At 36.0% G+C, this 20566-nt stretch overlaps 1 protein-coding gene across 3 annotated transcripts in view; it reads right to left on the bottom strand.

The window, feature by feature from the left end:
* CDKL5 (cyclin dependent kinase like 5) overlaps window positions 1-20566 on the bottom strand; it is a 174433-nt gene that overhangs the window by 33922 nt on the left and 119945 nt on the right. For all 3 annotated transcript variants that reach the window (XM_043458021.1, XM_043458023.1, XM_043458022.1), the window contains 5 exons: window positions 18912-18971; window positions 16356-16446; window positions 12620-12809; window positions 6435-6515; window positions 3585-3736 (listed from right to left, as the gene is read on the bottom strand). In XM_043458021.1, coding sequence (XP_043313956.1) covers window positions 3585-3736; window positions 6435-6515; window positions 12620-12809; window positions 16356-16446; window positions 18912-18971 — 574 coding nt within the window. The remainder of the gene's footprint in view (window positions 1-3584; window positions 3737-6434; window positions 6516-12619; window positions 12810-16355; window positions 16447-18911; window positions 18972-20566) is intronic.

The following is a 20566-nucleotide window of genomic DNA, read 5'->3' as shown; positions in this document are numbered from 1 at the left end:
CTCAATGTAGAGCACAAACCTACATATATTAGCAAGAATATATTCATAGAAAAATAAGATACAATTTCTAATGTGAAAAGGGAGGCTATAAAGTTAAGGTGGAAACATGTGTCAAAGAGTTAGGTTTCCCATAAAAAGTACAAAAAGCCTAAACTGCTATTCTGAAAGTTTCTGTCTCGATATTAATATGAAGCCACTGACCTCTGCACACAATTCTTATGTAGAAAGGGCATCATATTGTCTTCAAATCAGAGCTCTGCCAAAGCACAATAAAAAAACTGGTACACAGCTCACGCAACTCAATATCAGAAAAACAAACAACCCAATCAAAAAGGGGCAGGACACATAAATGGACATCTCTCCAAAGACAACATACAGATGGCCAATAAACACATGAAAAGATGCTCAACATCACTCATTATTACAGAAATGCAAATCAAAACTACAATGAGGCATCACCTCACACCAGTCAGAATGGCCATCATCAAAAAATCTATAAACAAACAATAAATGCTAGAGAGGATGTGGAGAAAAGGGAATCCTCTTACACTGTTGGTGGGAATGTAAATTGATACAGCCACTATGGAAGACACACGGAGATTCCTTAAAAAGCTAGGAATAAAATTACCATGTGACCCAACAATTCCACTACTGGGCATATACCCTTAGAAAACCATAACTGAAAAAGACATATATACCTCAGTGTTCACCGCAGCACTATTTACAATAGCTAGGACATGGAAGCAATCTGGATGTTCACCAACAGATGAATGGATAAAGCAGCTGTGGTACATATATACAGTGGAATATTAGCCATAAAAAGAAACACATTTGAGTCAGTTCTAATGAGGTAGATGAACCTAGAGCCTATTAAACAAAGTGAAGTCAGAAAGAGAAAAAATATCAAATATTAATGCATACATATGGAATCTAGAAAGATGGCACTGATGAACCTATTTGCAAAGCAGCAATGGAGATGCAAACACAGAGAACAGACTTGTGGACACAAGAGGGAAGGAGATGGTGGGACAAACAGAGAGAGTAGAATGGAAACATATACACCACCATATGTAAAATAGATAGCCAGGAAGAATTTGCTGTATGACTCAGGGAACTCAAACCGGGGCTCTGTAACAACATAGTGGGTTGGGAAGGGATGGGAGGTGGGAGGCAGGTTCGAGAGAGGGGACACATGTATGGCAGAAACCAACAAAACACTGGAAACCAATTATCCTTAAATTAAAAAAAAAAAAAAACTACTATTATGGAAATCCCATAGATCTCTCTGACACACAACTGGAAGGAATCCGTGTTAAACTGCCAACCACTTGAGATTTTATATAGTAACCCTTCTTAATGGTTGGTAAGATGGATATATAGATGGCTAATCTCCAGTTAAAATAACTTTTCAAAGCAAACATCAAAGATACAAAACTACACTTTTATGGGGAAGACTGGCGAAGCAGGACTGGTGAGAGGGCAGTGTGTGGCAGGATGAAGCACCATCCCACCACGTCCAAGGTGAGCAGAACCTCAGGAGAGTCTGAGGAGACTCAGGCAAGGACTAGGTAAATGCAGAATCCACTGCCTCTCCCACAGAGACAGAGTGTGTGAGGGTATGTGTATGAGGGTACTTGCTGTCTCAGGGACAAGGCAGGGCATCCAACACAACATGGTGCCCTGAACATCTCTACAAGGGTGCCAGGAAGTCCAATGGAGCCATGCTCTACGCAGAATTAGTGTCCACAACAGGGACTTCCATGGAGGATATGTGGACCATAGACAAGCATGGAGTCGAGATATTTCCAGATACATGTAAACTGAGCTAATGGTTTCTTTCCTACATAAATCATTTAGGACTTTTTCTTTAATATATTCAATATAGTGTCAAGACCTGAAAACAAATTCTTCTGGAGATTTTTATTTACTTACAATTTCTATTCTTGCCTGCTTCAAAAGGGGATTTGGTAGGACTCCTCAAAGACCACATGAACCACATCCTCATGACCACACACATCCTCCTTGATAGATCCCTAAAGAGGGCTCCCAAGGAGAGCCTTGGACCCCACTGGGTATCTCTCTCAAGTGAGTTATTAGAGGACGAATACACAAGCCTCCTTTTATGGTATGGTTACACTGCCAATCACTATAGCACAAATTTTCATCATTAGTCTACTGAACTTTCTATCACTGAGATCCTTATTATTTGCAAATATAAACTAGAAGAGACAGGTGACAATCAAGGTAGAAGGGAGACAAAAGCATCTGAACTGGGAGTGACCCCAGATAAGACACAAGCATAAATGTGATGCTCTTGAACTCAAAGGATCAACCATATGATGAATACTGGTCCTTGCCTTAGTGCACTGATCTCATGGAAATGGACAACAAAGTGAACACCAACTTAGTAAAACGGAATTTGAATCTCCTCCTAGGCCTCCTTGAAAAAAAACAGGTAAGAATGGTTTATAAGATGTGAAGGAAACAATAACCAAACCAGTCATTTTAAAGAGAGTAAACAGCTATAAAACACAATCACACCACCGCGGTTAAGCAGAGAAAATACAGGGTAAATGGTTAGTGCTTACTTATAGCTGTACTCACAGATCTAAAAAATACCAGGTCTTAAGCTCTCAAAATTCCAGTTGGTTAAGAACAATTGTTCTATGTGGAGAGAAAGGGGGCACATGGGACAAAAAAACTTGTATTAGGAAAGCTAAAGAATTACTGTTTTCTACTTCTCCAATAGTAGATAAGAGAAATGATTTCTTCCAATAGTAGACAAGAGAAATGATTTCCTATCTTCCAAATTTAAGAAATTCTAGATGACAAGACCAGCTTCCTGGAACAGGAAGGACACTGCCCCTGTAAATGCAGCCAAGAGAAGTAAGGAATGTTGCTTTTGGAGAGAGAACTTGATCGCAGGGTCCAGCTCCTTGAGCCCCTCCCCAATCTCCTACCCCGAAGGAAATACAGGGTTTTTTAAAGATTATACTGACAATTACATCAGAAAGCATCAATTTTAATCACTACCTACCAAACTTATTTTACTATTTCTATATTCTTATTCTTATGAAAAACTAGTTTCTCAACTCAATGATTAAAAGACAAGAGCAACAAAAACATGAGCCCCTGCTATTAAGCCAGAACTACTCGGTTCTGTTGCAAAGGATGCAAAGCATGTCCTAGGTGCCTTCCCACGGTCCTGTGATTGGCATCCTCCTTTCCCTTCAGGAATCCCTTTGCCCTCACCCATCCTTCTTCTTCTAGGGATCACCCCTGTCCCATGCACACAGGATCTTCAAGCTCATGAGGCTAGAAACTTCCCTTTGTCGCTAAACCATGCTACCTTTCCCAGGGAATGCATAGGTTTCCCCTGGGAAAATCTTGTAAAAGATAAAGTCTTTAAGACCCACACAACTTTTAAATTGTGGTTCTGAATCATGCAATAAGCATAAGGAAGATATTTTTGAATAAGGAGGGCTTTCCTTCTTTTCTCTAATTGCATCATTTGAGCAGCCACCTCCTCCACCTACTTGTAAGACCAATACTGCATCTGTATTTCCTTAAAAGGGAATATTTACCTATTAGACAAAGTGCTGCTTTCCACATGGTAAGGTTTTCTTTTTGCTGACCTTGAAGGGGAGCGATCCAAAAGCCTCTGGGTTTGGAATGTAGGGTGATTCAAACACTGTTCTGTCAAGTATCTGTCAGCTGGGTCCAACTTCAGTAAATTCTTAGGAAATAAAGTTAGGATTGGAAAGAACATCACAAAGTCAAATTTAAACTGTAATAAAAACCATATTTCTTTTCCTTATAGAAGAAATGCATGGTCATTGCAGAATATTTAGTAAACACAGTTTAGTCTAAAAAAATTTTTTTAAAGGACCATCTAAATCACTCATAATCTTAGCATTGCTGTCCTCTGGGAATATGCCCTTCTAGCCCCTTAAAAAATATCATGTATGTATTATTTTCTTTTACAAAATCTGGCTTATATTACACACAAGTTTTGTATACTGTACTTTTCATTTCCTAATTAAAAACATTTTTACAACATAATTTAAATATTTCAAATGTATTCTTAAATTTTGTTTTTGACTGTACCATGCAGCTTGTGGGATCTTAGTTCCCTGACTAGGGATCAAAGCCAAGCCTTTGGTAGTGAAAGTGCAGAGTCTTAACCACTGGATTATCAGGGCATTCCCTAAAATATACTTTTAAATAAGTACATATTCATATAAAAAAATATACACTCTTCATTTTTCTCTTGTCCTCCTCTCTGGAGGCAGGCAGCCCATTGTACATGTGTCCTGCGAATCCTTCCACAGGTACTTTGTACATATCTCTACCTGCTCCTTTTATTTTATCCAAACACACATACATACAATGAGTCTGCACTTAAGTCTTCTTTCCACTCAACAGTAGATCTTAAAGAGATCATTCCATATCAGTAATTCTATATACTATCTTAGGTCTATCAATTACCTACAGGTAATGCTACCCTAAGTAGCATTGTTTTCCTTCTTTTATTATCATGAACAATGATGCAACAAAGAACTTTACATATTTTAAATGACTACATGGAAGTTTGTGGTATGATTTATTTAATGATTTATTGTTGGATGTCTAGATGGCTGCCACTTTGCACTATTATAATTAATGCTTTGATGTACACCTGAAATCATTGCATACGTCCATTATACCTTGCATAGGACAAGTTCCCAGATATCAAACCCACAACCTCTGTATTGGAAGGTGAATATTGGCAGTGGGCTGCCAGGGAAGTCCCAATGGTAAATATATTAAATGAATGACAATTCAACTGTTCAACTTTCAAACTGGTGTAAATGTGTAACAGTTCAGATTACTGTCATATTTTTATCTGTGTTAGTATTTACCAGGTACCACATTTGACACTGGGTAATTACATTTGGTAATGATTTAACAAAAGAAGTTCAGTTATTTTTTACTAAAAGCGACAAAAGGCAGAAAACATGAAATTGTATTTCAGTTCTTCTATTTTACTCTATTTACATTTTAAGTTACCAAATAATTAAAGCCCTGATAAATAAATATTGACTGTGTGAAAGAACAGACTGACATAATCCAACTGATTTAAGAAATAATTTATGCCTAATTAATCTTAAAGAGTCATGAGGATTTGTTTTAAATAGCATCTCTCAATCTGTGTTCAGAAGAACACAAGTGCTGTAGCATTTTTTTAAAGTATTTAGTATTTAATTAAATTTGGGAAATACTTCTTTACTGTGAGATTTCTGAAAGCCTTTATAAGTTAATGAACATTGTAAATCTCCAAGAAAGGTTATATCCCATGTGGCCTTTTCCAAAGGCTACGCCCCCCTCCCTCACCTCTGCCCCCACACCTATTTACACAGTGTTCCCTGGACCACAGATTAACATGGTGTTAAAGCAGAGCAAAGTTCTGAGAGTGCTGTGCAGCAACTTCCAACTGTGCTAAGTATGCCTTTAAAGGCTCTGTGCAGTGTAAACTCCTATGTTTCTGACAGTTGACTGAATGGGCACAAAATAAAATTGATCCATTAACCAGTATCTTTTGAAGGTCTACTACCATCAAATAACTAACACTGGCTGCACTGAAAGCTGGAGAAATGTGAAAAAGCAGTTCTTACTGAAGGGGCTAACCATCTACTTGGGTAGAAAAGCTTGAATAAAAAATTGTGAGAACATTTTCAGTAGTCCAGAGCATGGAGACCTGGACAGGGACACCAGCAGGAGGAGGAACACTCAGGCATGGTAGCAGCAAGCAAGTGATCTTGCGGTTGTCAAATGAAGAGCCAGTGAAAGAGACATTACCTAACAGCAGAATTATGTTCACTGATAAAATAATCTTATGGGAGGCCTTGAATACGCAAAAAAATGTTAGAATCTTTTTTCTTTCAACATTCATTTTAAGATTTGTTTTTAAAACATGATGCCTGAGGACTTCCCTGATGGTCCAGTGGCTAAGGCTACACACTCCTAATTCAGGGGGCTGGGTTCGATTCCTAGTCAGGGAATTAGATCCTACATGCCGCAACTAAGACCCAATGAAGCTAAGAAAACAAAACAAAACATTATACCTGAATAGCTCAAGTGATGAAAAAATTTTAATGATTTTCTTATTATTTATATTTAGATTGTTATTATTCTGCCCATTTTAGCAATCTAATTTAGGTATTTCATAGTCCTGTCTAGACAGAATGTTATAATACCAGATGCTGTTGTGATTTTAAATGAATTGCATGCCTCTTCAGAGGACATAGTCCTCCACTATTCACCACTACACCACATACTACACACCTGTTAACAAAACATTTAATCCATAAAAGCAGGCTATGGTCACATATAGACACAAGAGAAATCGCAAACCAAAAGACATTTTGTACAGATAATACATCAACTTGTCCCACCTTCATTAAGTCAAGTAAAACGCTGTTTAAAATTCCAAGGTATCTTCTCTCCAACGACTGAGGATGGTTAACAGCTGGGAACTACAACAACATGACAGGAATATTAGCACATGGGGAAGGGTATGTGTGTACATGTGCTTTGAGTGTTGGGGAAGGTAGCAGAGGAGCAGAAGCTAGTGCCCTGGTGCCAAAGTTAAATTTATTTCACATAAATTTTGGTGTCTATATATTTGAGCTTGGGATTAATAGGACTGGGTGTTAAATAAGAGGAAAACTCACAAGTGAAACTTAAAAAATCTAATCAGACAACACTGAAGCATGTAAAATAAAACAAAATATAAAAATTTGAAACTATTCAGTTTATACAGTATTGCCTACTTATACAGATAATTTCATTATAATACAATTCATACAGAATTTGTCTGCTTATACAGACAATTCTTACACCCTTTTCATAAAAACATGCAATTTACTTCTGAACATTAGAGAATTAAAAAGAAAAGGCTAGTACCTGAAAGACTACAGAAGTAAAAATAATGAATTCAGACACACGTTCTATTATTGCTTTTAATGTACTCTTTGAATGACTTGTTTTTAATTTCTTACTTTATGTAAGCTGGAACAGAAGGCAAACAGGCTCCTAAATTAACAAATGTATTTTTAAATAAAATGAGGGGAAAGGGTCAAGTTTATTCAGATGATCTGTCCTTCCCTCTGCCAACTCACATTTCACAATATCTAAGTGGATGATAAAATATTAGAGTCTAATGCCATGTATTCCCTCCCAACGGGAGGACTAGTTTGCTTTTAATATGTATTTCCTTTATACCAATATAAGAAGATTTCAAAGCCGAAAATCTCTAAACATACTCAATAAGTGGATGAGAGGAGCAGTAATGTAGAAAAATTCAAACAAGGTATTAAGACTTCATCCACACACAGTGTCACAGTGTTAGGTATGACAGGAGATACAGAATATGGGTAAGACCAAAACCTTGCATGTAAACAACTCCCAGTCTTGTTGAGAAAGCAATCAGTACAAAACTGTGTAGCCATAAATTCTAGTTGAAGTTCAGCAAAAGGAGAGGCCAAGGTGGTTTGTAGCTGTAGAAGAATCCATATATAGATAACATCTGAACTAGCTTTTGAAAGATCAGAAAAAATGTGAGGACAGAGAAAAGTAGGACAGCACCTCCTAGATAGAGGACACAGAAGGAATAACATGAACTTAACACAGACACACAGGCAATAACCTAAAACACATTTCTGAGGGAAGTGATGCTATGCAAGGCATTTCAACAATTGTTATGCTACTTATTTCAGAGATGAAGAAGGTGATGATCAGAAAACTGAAATAAATGGTTCAAGGCAGGTTACATAACTAAAAAGCAGTAAAACTAGTATTTGCACTCAGTGATCCAAACCCACATTCTTTCTTAACATGGGCGCCTTTCCTAAAGGAGGTACAGAGGTTCCGCTGGATGTTACTGGAGCATTAAATATCATCCCAGAGAGAGACACCTGTCATGGTGTGATAAAAGACTCTATGCTAGTAGATTTTTTATTAATACTGTGCTTATGAGGTCTATCTTATGCTACCAAATATCCCCTCCTCCTTTTCTGCCAAAAGTAACATTTCATCAATAAGAAAATTAATGCCCAAAGTCAAAAGGTATTAGAAATATGATTTTAAAACGACCACATAAACTCTTAAAAAATTAATTTATGTCTTTTGAATGAAAGACACCATTCTCGTGTGAGGTAATCTGACAAATCAATACTCAAGCATAGAAGTTTAAAGTATATGTCACTCAGTAGTTTGTTTCGTCTTCCCTTTTTTTCTTATTCACGTGGCCAATATGACACAATAAGAGTGCCTCTTTACTGAGCACTTACTATGCTTCGGGCACTGGTCTGGGCACTTTGTTGTTGTTCAGTCATGTACAACTTTATGCAACCCCATGATCTGCAGCTATAATGTCTAATCTTCATAACAACCCCATTGGTGGTACTTCTGTTATCATAATTTTATACATGAAGAAAGACAGGCACAAGAAACTTGCCCAAGGTCATTCAAATAGTAAATGTCGAGTCTGGCTTTGAACCCCAGCAGCCTAACTCCAGAGTCTACGCCCTATATTCTGGGATAGCAATTGTTATTTTTTCAAAATAATGCATATTATTAGAGCAACATCTTGGTGATTTTCTAATCTCTACACACTAAAGCAAAATACAAATCACACTGGACTGGTTACTGGCCAGTCCATGTTTCACAGCAGCCGCCATTCACACACCCTGTATGCTTAGCTGAGAACATCTCAGACATTCTCAAGTGAATGATACAAGAAGACTCTTCCCACAAAAGATGTGGTTAAACCTCCAAAAAGATTAAACTAACTTAGTTAAAATACCACAAACACTTTCAGACTAAAACATAAAGACATTAATTAAGGTCAAAATCAGTGTCAGGGAAGCAGCAGTTTCTCCAAAGGATACTTACAGACAGTGCCATCATGGACTGTCTAGCATTTTACAGATAATATTATTTAGCGAGGAGGTCTGTGAACAAATAGGACCATAGACAAAGGAGGAAAAGATCTCCTTTGTTTGGCCTATCTAATCCAAATGCTATTCATTCTTCAATATACATTTCAAATTGCAAATCCTCTATAAATCATTCCAAGTGAATCCAGCCAATTTTCCAGAATCTTTAATATTCTCAAGGTCACAATTATATCTAGATGTATTAGAGAACAGTACAATGTAGTAAAGAATGCAGTACTTTATTATATACTATGCTTTATCATAAATTGTATTGTTTTCTAATTATTTTATGCACAAAAGTCTTAATTCTTCAGCTAGTTTACAAGTTTTTAAAGCCAGGTACCATGGCAGATCTGTTTATACTCTCTTCAGAGAATCCAGTTTAAAGCCTCTTTAACCAGGCAAAGAATAAGGCAGCCAGAAGACCAAGCTTGATGCTCCAGTTCAAATATTTAATCATTTAATACTATTCAACCTAGTAAGAGCAACTCTAGTTGTGTTGTGAATATAATCGTGTACATGAGAGCTCATTTCTTTAAGGAATCCATTAGTCCAGTGAGGATACATATTTTCAAATAGTTAAAAAAAATTTTTTTTTTACAATTTAAAAACACTGAAGTATAGTATGGATTTACAATGTTCTGTCAAATAGCTATTTAAGAGAGACTGCTACGTGTGCTACTAGTGTGCTGCAGGAGCACATAAGGAGGAGGTAACCATTCCCCTGGAGGAGTCTAGAAGGCTTCATAGAAGGAGGACACTTGACCCAAATCTGGGGGAGGGAGGATGGAGAGCTTTCCAGGAAGGGGGGTGAATATTGGGAGAATTATAGGAAAATGCAGCATTGTAGAAGCAACAAGGAAATGGTGACAAGGTCAATGTGGCCGCAGGGCAGGGGTAGGAAAAGTTGGGAGACAAGGCTGCAGGGCTAGGAGCAAGGGGTTTTTAATGCTACCCTAAGGAGTTAAAACCTAATAAGCTATGTGTAGAGGTTTTTAACATAGAGAAGACAGAATTAAACGTGCAATTTGCAGGAAGATTCTAAAAGTAATGTGAAGGCTGCAATGAAGAGAAAAACTCAGAGAATCAGTTTGGGAGTGGCTGTTCAGGTAAAAAGTGGTACGAGTGAAAGAAACAATTAGAGATGGAGAGAGGGAAATAGTTGAGCTTGATTGCTAATAATGCAAATTTTTGGTTCAAGAGATCATTCAAATATTCATCGAGTCCCTACTATATGTGCTAGACTGGGCTAGATGTTAGAAATGCAGCAATAAAACAGATGATTTCTAACAGCTAATAATTAAAAAATAAACAAAATAATTTCATTCTGTGTAAGTGCTATGATGGAAAAAGAAAAATGCTATAGGAGAGACAAAGAAGGAGGTGGGGGAAAGATTGTTGGCATGTCAGAAAAAGGAGGTGTTCTTGGAGATGAGATTTATAAAATGAGAAGAGGCCATGCAAGGGAAGCACTTTCCTGGGAAAAGGATGCTGGGAAAAGCACTTTTCCTGGGAAAAGTCCCAATCTCATGGAGCTAGAACAACTTGGGGATGTTTATGGAAGTTAAAGAAAAAGAAAGGTTAAGTGTGCTGAAAGTCTGGAAAGGGATGGGAATGGAGAGACATATGAGCTGAAGTCAGAGAGCTAGAAGGGCCCAGAATAGGCAAGGTCTGATGGGAATGAGTTTGAATGTATTCTCACTGAGACAGGAATTTATTAGTTGTAGCTCTCTTTATTTCTGTTGTTATCGTTGTTCAGTCGCTAAGTCATGTCCAGCTCTTTGCAACCCCATGGACTGCAGCACGCCAGGCTTCCCTGTCCTTCACTATCTCCTGGAGTGTGCTCAAATTCATGTCCATTGAGTTGGTGATGCTATCTAACCATCTCATTCTCTGCTGCCCCCTTTTCTTGCCTTCAACCTTTCCCAGCATCAGGATCTTTTCCAATGAGTCAGCTCTTTGGATCAGGTGGCCAAAGTATTGGAGCTTCAGCATCAGTCCTTTCAAAGAATATTCAGGATGATTTCCTTTAGGATTGACTGGTTTGATCTCCTTGCAGTCCAAGGGACTCTCAGAGTCTTCTCCAGCACCACATTTTGAAAGTATCAATTCTTTGGTGCTCAGTCTTCTTTATGGTTCAACTCTCATATCCATACATGTTCAGTTTAGTTGCTCAGTCGTGTCCGACTCTTTGTTACCCCATGAACCGCAGCATGCCAGGCCTCCCTGTCCATCACCAACTCCCGGGGTCCACCCAAACTCATGACCATTGAGTCAGTGATGCCATCCAACCATTTCATCTTCTATCCATACATGACTACTGGAAAAAACATAGCTTTGACTATGGGGACCTTTTTCGGCAAAGTAATGTCACTGCTTTTGAATATGCTGTCTAGCTCTGTCATAGCTTTTCTTCCAAGGAGCAAGGGTCTTTTAATTTCATGGCTGCAGTCACCATCTGCAGTGATTTTACTTTATTTCTGAATAGATTTTCCTCTGTTGCTGGACTGAGGGCAAGTCCTATTTATTTTCATATTTTCAACATCTAGTATGACAAATGCTCAATAACTGTTGAACTATTTGTACCCTAATTAATTGTCATAATTTGGCTCTTTTTCGGCTTACAAAAGCAAAAGTAAAAGGAGAAAAGAGAAACTTGCCTGAGGTAACTCAGACAGATTTGGAAGAGAGTGAAAGCAGGAAGGGGATGAAAGAAATGTTTGCACTTCTGTTCCTTTCTTTCTTCCACACTCATTGAGCCTAGCAGGAGGGAGACTGTGTTGGGCGTTCATGTGTGAGGAGGGGTGCTCTTCAAAGTGAAATGAATTGAGGCCAGAAAGTCAAAGGAAAAAAACAAAGTGCTCTGTAAATGTCAAGAAAACATGGTTTGAGAATTATGCATTTAAGAGAAAGAAAAGAAATGGTGGGGAGCTTACTTTATAGTTCCCACAAAGGCCACCAACTGGCATGTTGGCCCAAACAGGGTAGTTGAAAATGGAAAAAGTAGCTTTGGGGGTAGATGGAACAGAGAAGCAACCTATAACTGGCCACTCCAGTAAGATGTCCCTCACTTGTGGAAAGTTTATACTTTAAGACTCTTTCTAGCATATTTTCTGAAATCAAGTTTAGCACAAAGTTAGCAAGTCTAGAAAAGGCTGCCTAAGACCAAACCTTAGTTCGAAAAGATAACGATGTTTCACTAAGCAGGTCATTCTCACTAGAACAGCACCTTTAAATCTGCAGAATAGTATTCATAATCTTCCTCAAATCACCACAAATGTTAGCTCAAATAAGCAGTAGCCATTTATACATTTCTCAATCTTTTGACAATGCTAAATATTTTGCATAAAGAAACAATCTGAGATAACCAAAGTTTAGAATAATGCATACACTAAAAAAGAGTTTGAAAAACTGGAACTTACAAGTGAGAAAGATATTAACAGTTCCCACTTTCAAATTTAGACTTTTTAAAATTCACAAATACTCTATAAAATTCAAAAATAAAATGTAATGGGGATTATAAACACTGTAATGGAAAAGGAAAAAGTACTCGATGGATAGCTTAGCATTTCATTGTGCAGTGAACAATGATTTAAATACTACTGTATTGATTCCATTTGGGTTTTAGCAAAGCCTCTTACCCGGAGCCCGTGGAAGCGAGGATTACTATAGAAGAGTTTCATCTGCTCAGATGGAAGTGGTCCTAGCACCTTCTGAATGGTAAAAAGTTGGTCAATTTCACTTTCTCCAGGAAATAAAGGCTGTCCATCACTAAGCTCCCCAAGAATACAGCCAACTGACCACATATCTACAGACTTTCCATAGGGAGCTCTGAAAAGCAAAGGGAGAGATTATCTTGGCAACTGAAGGAATAAGTTTTAATAATTTCCAAACTATTTTGAACAGGTTCAAGATTTAAAGCATATTTGGGTATTTAAGGAATTTAAAAATACCACATTAACAAAAGTGAGGCTGAAAAAAAGCAATTATGGATACCAAAGTAGAAATTCAGAACACAAGTGAATAAATGTAAGCAAATAAAGCCATCAGTTTAATAACAATTTAGTTAGTATATACTGATTTGAAATCTATTTACATCCAGATATATATGTTGATTATTAATAGCTTAATAAACCCTAATAGCAGCACACATGTCTGATGAGTTACCACTCACCTGGAGAATGAAACACTCCCAAGAAATGTATTTCCTAGGTAATTATCCTTTAGCTCTTTAAATGTCAACAAGTTATACTGACTCATTTTTTGAGTTCAGTCTATTAAAATGTACCACTGACTTATGTGTCTTCTTAAAAAACAAACATTTAATATTTAACCTGTTCTGATTGCACAGAGTCAAAACAGCTAAGATTATGCTAAGCTTTATTGAATTATTTACTTGAATCTATTTGTACCCTTTGTTTATGAAGGTTTATGACAGGTATCTCCCTCAAAGCATTTTTTTCACTAATTGAGGGATTTATAGCTATCTTTCAAGGTATGAGTTTACCAGAGGGCTTTTGGAGTACTACCGTTACTAACAGGCTAGATATAAAATCCACGTATCCCTCAAAAAAGCTTTATGTATATACCTCAATATCTATAGCCTCAAGTCAAATTACATATGACAGATTAAGAAACTATATTTTTCTTTCATTTCAAACTTAAATCTAAATCTTAAGAATGAAAAGCCAAAATACAATATCTGAAAAACCAAGGAAAGAAATTCCAGAGTGTCATAGTACTATAGTAGCAATATAAAACTTTTAACAAATACTCTAAAGAACTTTTAACATAAAACAGAGTATGCTTCCAGGATAGTAAACCATTATATCAATAAGTCAATATTTTATTTCTCTCATTTCCTCCCATAAAAACCGAAGAACCACATCAGGAAACTTCATTTAGATCTTTTTGGTAGCTTGTTAGGAAGGGAAGGATACCGATCTTTCTTTCATACAAGTATGAGAGAGGAAAAACTTGTGCTAGGTGGAGAAACTTGTGGAAAATCTTTACATACCCATGATAAACTATTTTTTTCTTATGTCAGCTAATTTGAATAATTTATGCAGCTGTAACTACTTTGAATGTCAAGGGCAAAGTCTTGAAAATATATATACAAAAATCTGTAAATTCTACATGTTGACCAAATATCAACTGATTTCAATGGAATTTTTATACAAATAATATGGTTCTTCAACTAGTACTCGACAATCATTTAATTAGCAATATTCAATTTGGCTCAAATTAGCTGGAGTCCTCATCTACTTTGGGTAGCTCCCATATATCTCTAAATATAATTTCAGTTTTCCAAAATGTACTATTAGGCAGCAAACACTCTCTAAAGTTTCACATTAAGGCTGTCCTCAGAATGAACTCAAGGACATTTTATAGACAAAATTATAATGAGTCCCTCTACCATACTTGAATCCTCAGATGGGGGTCTAAGAATGATTTACTTCAAATTCATTTCTTCTTTGGCAAATCCTGCCCAGTAAATTCAAACTCCCAATCCCTCCCCAAAGAATGGACACATGAATGGACAATTCATTCAAGTGAGTCCAGACAGAGGTACACAGAAGAAACACAGATGACACAAAAGAAAATCAATCCTAAATCGAAGTTTAAAATGAACACAGAAATTCTAAAATCTAGTCACCCAAGGAGGGATAATAAAGTGACTAGCCACCATTGATTTCAGAGGATGAAACACAAGCTTTTGATTTAAAAATAAATAGTAAAGCTTTCAGTAACTGACACCAGTAATTCTTAGAGGCTCTAGGTCCGCAATGAAATAAGAATTAACACCAAATAGACACTGGGAAATCAACTGTTAACTTCAAAATAATCTTTCAGTGAGTAACTTAAATATATAGTCATCATGATCTTCAGAAGAAATAGAAATGTATATTTCTATTATATAAAAAGTATCTTTATTTACTGATTAAAAATTTTTTATTGAAGCAGAGTTGATTTACAATGTTGTAAAAATTATCTTTAAAAAATTAAATTTATCATGTCCCCTAGATACATATATGGCACACTAAAGAAAAGAGATGAAACCTATAATTAATGCAATGGTTATCATTACCACCATCTGTAATTTTATTTGTAGAGAGTGTCTTCTACCTCAACTATTTGATGGTCCCAAAGAAGAAAATACAATCTAGGATAAATAAGAAAATACTACGACTACAATAAGTAGAGAATTATTAATGAGAATATGTGATGGAGACCAAGACTACAGGCCCCTTCTTAGTCTCTAAAGTTTAAACTTATTAAAAGGAAGAATCTTCAGGATGAGGAACACATGTAAATCCATGGTTGATTCATATCAATGTATGGCAAAAACCCCTACAATATTGTAAAGTAATTAGCCTCCAACTAATATAAATATATGGAAAAAAAATTTAAGAAAATAAATAAGAAGAAGAATCTTATCAGATAATGCGTTTCTGGTGTTGATAGGTGAATGAAATCGTTGCCCTGGTAGCTATAGCACTGAAAGTGGAAAGGTGGCACAAAGTGGATGGATATGGCAGTGTTGCTGAGAAAATCATCAATGGACTAGTTTGAATAGCCATTTATCATCAAACAGGATTTACACTGCTTAGAAGAAAAATGGCAGTTGGTTAATATTTATAGCAAAGTGGCTAGGCATAAGAGATATTCCAGAAATATTTGCTGAATGCATGGATGAATGAATGTGTGAACAAACAGATAAGCCAGAATGTCAAACTGTGGATATCCACATTTTTAATGTGCAAGTCTATTAACAAAGGTGGCAGCAATAATTCCCCCCATTTCTGTATACCTGTCACTTTGTAATGCGACTCTGCCACTCCTCCCATCAAGTTTATTCCTCCATTCCATGAATCAGAGCATAGACAAGTAACATGCTTTGGCCAATGAGGCAAAAGTCATGCAAAGAGGCTTGAAAAAAACACTTTTGCTCTTGGGCTTGCCCTCTGCTCTGGGAATTCTACTGCTATTATGTGAAGAAACTTGGACTAATCTACTGGAGGATGAGTCCCCATGCAACAGAGATGCTTTGTTCCAGCTGAGGCTCCCTAAAACCAAACAGCCTCCAGATGACTTGTTGACTGATTGTAGCTACATGAGCAATTTCATTTGAGACCAGCAGAAGAATCAGACAGTTGAACTCAAAAAGCTGATTCCTCCAATCCATTGGCACCCAGAATCATGAGCAAATAAAATGGTGCTTGTTTTATGCCATTAAGTTTTTAGGTTTGCTATACTGCGACAGGTAACTGGCATTTAAATAACTCAAGTTCTTATCTTCCACAGATAATCTCAAAGTTAACAATAGAGGGTCAACAAATAATGTAGATGTTATTCTATTCTGGGAAGGTAACTCACCCAAGTAAGAGTTCTGGGGACCGATACCACCTGGTGGCCACATATTCTGTATAATTAGCATTATTTCCTTCTGATAGATTCCGAGCAAAACCTGAAAGACAGCAAAACCCAAAAGTGTAATTTTGAAAAAGAGTTAATTTCATGCTGACAAAATATTTCAGTGCTACATTAATATCTTAAAGGAACATCAAAAGAATATAATGATTGTTATTGAATGGGCTGTTTATTAACATGCCCTTATTATTTTAAAATGTTAGTTCATTGTTCATATGTGAACTAAAATATACAATGTAGTCACTACAAATCCAGTCTCTTCTCTCTAATAAAGAAATCCATGTTTTCAAAGTCTCTGAATTCAGAGCATACTTTTAAACCAGCTTTTCCAATAAATGCAAATCTTACAAAATGAAGACTCCATGAGAGCCAAAAGTCAAAGTTACATTAGCATGTTGCAGATAACTCATTAATTCAGCTATGTGGGACTTAGATAGTATTTCTGTATCTATTGGTGCTGATCAGCTCCGATCATTATGTAAACAACAACAGTTAGGGTTGGCAATGATGGAAATGAAGCAGGCCAAAATGATTTTTATCTCCTAATGTAACTGAGAAGCATATTAGGGATATCTTAATTACCTTACAGACTGCTGCTCCCCCACCTCCCCAAGTAACAATCCTTTCAAAAGGTTTTGCGGCCACAAAATAAACTGGAGGGTCAGTTAATTACCCATCTAATGCACCAAAAGCAACATAGGTTCACTGTAAATAGTCACAGAGAACCAGAACATTAAAATAAAAGGTGACAGTTAAGGCATATGTATGCGTGTGGCTGAGTCCCTTTGCTGTTCACCTGAAACTACCACAATGCTGTTTATCAGCTATGTGCACATGTGTGCGTGTGTGCTCAGCTGTATCTGACTCTTTGTGACCCCACTGGACTATAGCCCACCAGGCTCCTCTGCCCATGGAATTTTCCAGGCAAGAATATTGGAGTGGGTTGCCATTTCCTACTCCAAGAGATCTTTCTGACCCAGGGATCAAACCCACATCTCCTGCTTTGGCAAGCAGATTCTTTACCACTGTGCCACCCGGCTTATATTCCAATACGAGATAAAAAGTTAAAAAAATAGTTTCAAGAGTTAGAAAATAGTGTTTCTTAAAGTAGAACAGTAAAAAAATAAAAATAATCACAGCAACAAAACAAAAGCCCTAACTTCAGTTAATCAATATTTCTTTATAAGACACATTTGGAAGAAATATTTATATTTTTTATTGGGATTCTTCAAGCCAGACAAAGGAGCTACATGCTCTGGGAGGGAAAACAATTAGGAGTTTTTTGTTGGGGATGCACAGGACACAGAACGCCACATGTGTTGCTGCCATGCGGAACTTCCTGACAACGTAAAATTGTCTTTTGAGAAATGATGCTAAACTAAGGAAACTCTTTTACCATTATTAACTATTCTACACACACCTCTTTTTTAACTTGCTTTACTAATTTCAGCTCCTAAGTACTTCTTAACACGTTTAGGTATAGCAGGACTCTTCTTTGCAATATTCCTTATCATAAAATACTAAGAAAATTAAGTCCTATAAAACATTTTTCCTCAAGCAGACAGGTTCATAATATTCAAACTCTTAAAAATCAATAAGTGAAAACAGTTATACATGCTTCCAATTGCTGCACTGGCCAAAACTGATCATTCTACAAAGTGAATTTTTAGATTGCTTCTAATTTCTCTCACCTGTGCAATCCATATTCTCAGTACTAATCTAACTTCTCCTTATAAGGAGATACAGGGAGATAAAGATATAAGGAAATAAGTGAGAAACCTCTTCATTTATATATAGAGATTCACACTGTATTTGTGATTATATTTAAATATATGAAAAAATAACATTTTTTAAAAGTTATTTTTTAGCACATGGATTAGGCAAAAATGTAAAATTTTTTAAATTTTACATCACTTTTTAAAATAAAGTGACCCATGATGTAGAAACCTAATCTACAATTTTAAAACTTTTCTGAATTATTTTAACTTAAATTTTTAATAGCACATAATACAGAGTTTTATATATACGAAAAACAGTACACAATTTTCTACTGTGATACAGTATGACTCAAAACTTCCTTATACACTCAACCAGGAGCTGGAATATCATAATCAATTAATAATACCTTGACTGAACATTTAAAGGAGATAAATGGAAGCATTCTAAAAATGTCTTTTAAACTTACACATATATAACTATCACATATATATAATATATATATATTTAGTTATTTTTCAGTGTTTATGATTGTGCCTACAATAATTTCTATCAATATTTAAAATATTTAAAAAATTTTTTTATCCTACTCAAGCCAGAAGTTCATGATGGTATTTTCTAGAAAATTCTTTCTCTGGAGTCATTAAATACCGGGCTTATGAATATACATTAAGTCAAATATAAAAAATACTTAAAAAAAATACTTTTAAAACACCTGTAAAAGCTACCTATGTGTTATATTAAATTACTTCTGTACTTACAGGACTCAATTTCTTTTTAACTTACCAAAGTCACACAGTTTCAAAACGTCATTGTGGCTGATTAAGAGATTTTCTGGTTTTATATCTGGAGTATCAAGATTAAAAAACAATCATTTAAAAATGGACCATGTACTACTGATTGACACTGTTAGATCACTGTAATGGCACTTAATTAGAAATAGAGTAATCTGAACAGAAAACTGTGGTAGTAAAAAGCAGAGTAACACATTTTATAACAGTACACAAAAGTTTCAATTAATTTCATTTTGAGAACCATGCAGACCACAATTTCAAAAATATTTTTCCCCTTAAATCTTAAAGGCATTGACTGGATCTCTGAAAGGAATTTAAGGATGACTGAACCTAGGTTACCACATTTCAAGGAACTATTTTTACTTTATAAAATACTAATAATACAAATTTTTGGAGATAGAGTATAAAATGTTTACACCCATAAGATACTTTAAAAACACATACGGACTAAGTAGATAGCACTGTATTTACTGGAGGAAAAAATACATAGAAGATACATTGTCTGTTATGATTTTCTATATAATTTCTATTATTTATATATCTGTTTAGCTTCTCTGTGTGGTTCACGATCATAAATATCTAGTATTGAAGCTATGCTGGATGAGTCAAGATAAGATTTCTCATTTTTTCTGAAGATGTGGTGGGAGTTAAGGAGTAGAAATACACAGAAGATGCAGTTTAATTCACCCCTTTGGAGGCATCTCACAATTCTATTCTTAGAGTACTCATCATCTACATTATATGGTAGAAGTGAAAATGGAGAAAGGGAAGAGGTAGGGGTGAGATCTGTAGATTTCAGAACCATCTGAACCATTTCAGATCAGATTTCAGAATCTGTAGATTTCAGTTTCTACCACTAATTCACAACCATTAATTCACTATACACTTAGCCAAATTACAGCATCACTATGGAAATGCAGCTAAATCAGTTCCTTATTAATATCCTCAAACTGTAGCAGAGACTGTTATTAGAATCATTATCCTAGACACTAGATGTCCAGGTGACCAGGCATCTCTCCATGCTGCCAACAACTTTCATAAAGTAACCACTATGAAAGTCAAATAGAAGACAAATAACAAACTGTCTCTTTCCAGAAATAATAGGAGTTGGCATTCTTCACATGACCTTTAAGCTATTCTTAATGTGAAACTATTTTAAAAATGATATCCTTCTGTGTCTATTTAGAAACACTAAAATGTAGTATTCATTTGCCTGATAATTCAAAGATAAGAAATGGATACTGCAACATTTTCTGACAAACATTTTTTAGCTTCATTATTGTTCAATGCGTGACTCTTGAATGCAAGAGATTATCAGGAGAAGATAAACAGTGTAGAGTTAAAGATGGTGCTGAGCAAGTAATTTCTCTTTTATTGCTATAAACCACCCACCTCATGGCAATAAAGGACAAAATAAAACAGTTTATGGAAGTATAATCATGGCCTTTACGCAAGGTTGATCATGCCTAAAACCTGAAAACAATGGGCACTTTCCAGTAACAGGCAGGGAAAATCAGGAGGTAAAGGTACATGCTAGAGATCTTGGTCGAACAGAGAATGAGAAGAGACTGTCAATGGGGGCCAGTCACTTAGCATCACCTCTAAAGTCTGATTCTGGCCTGTTTCATGTTACCAGGTCTATCTGCA

The sequence above is a fragment of the Cervus canadensis genome, chromosome X (assembly GCF_019320065.1).
Source record: "Cervus canadensis isolate Bull #8, Minnesota chromosome X, ASM1932006v1, whole genome shotgun sequence".
NCBI classification, from domain to species: domain Eukaryota; kingdom Metazoa; phylum Chordata; class Mammalia; order Artiodactyla; family Cervidae; genus Cervus; species Cervus canadensis.
The sequence above is the reverse complement of the archived record's forward strand: the minus strand, read 5'-3'. Positions and strand labels throughout refer to the sequence as shown.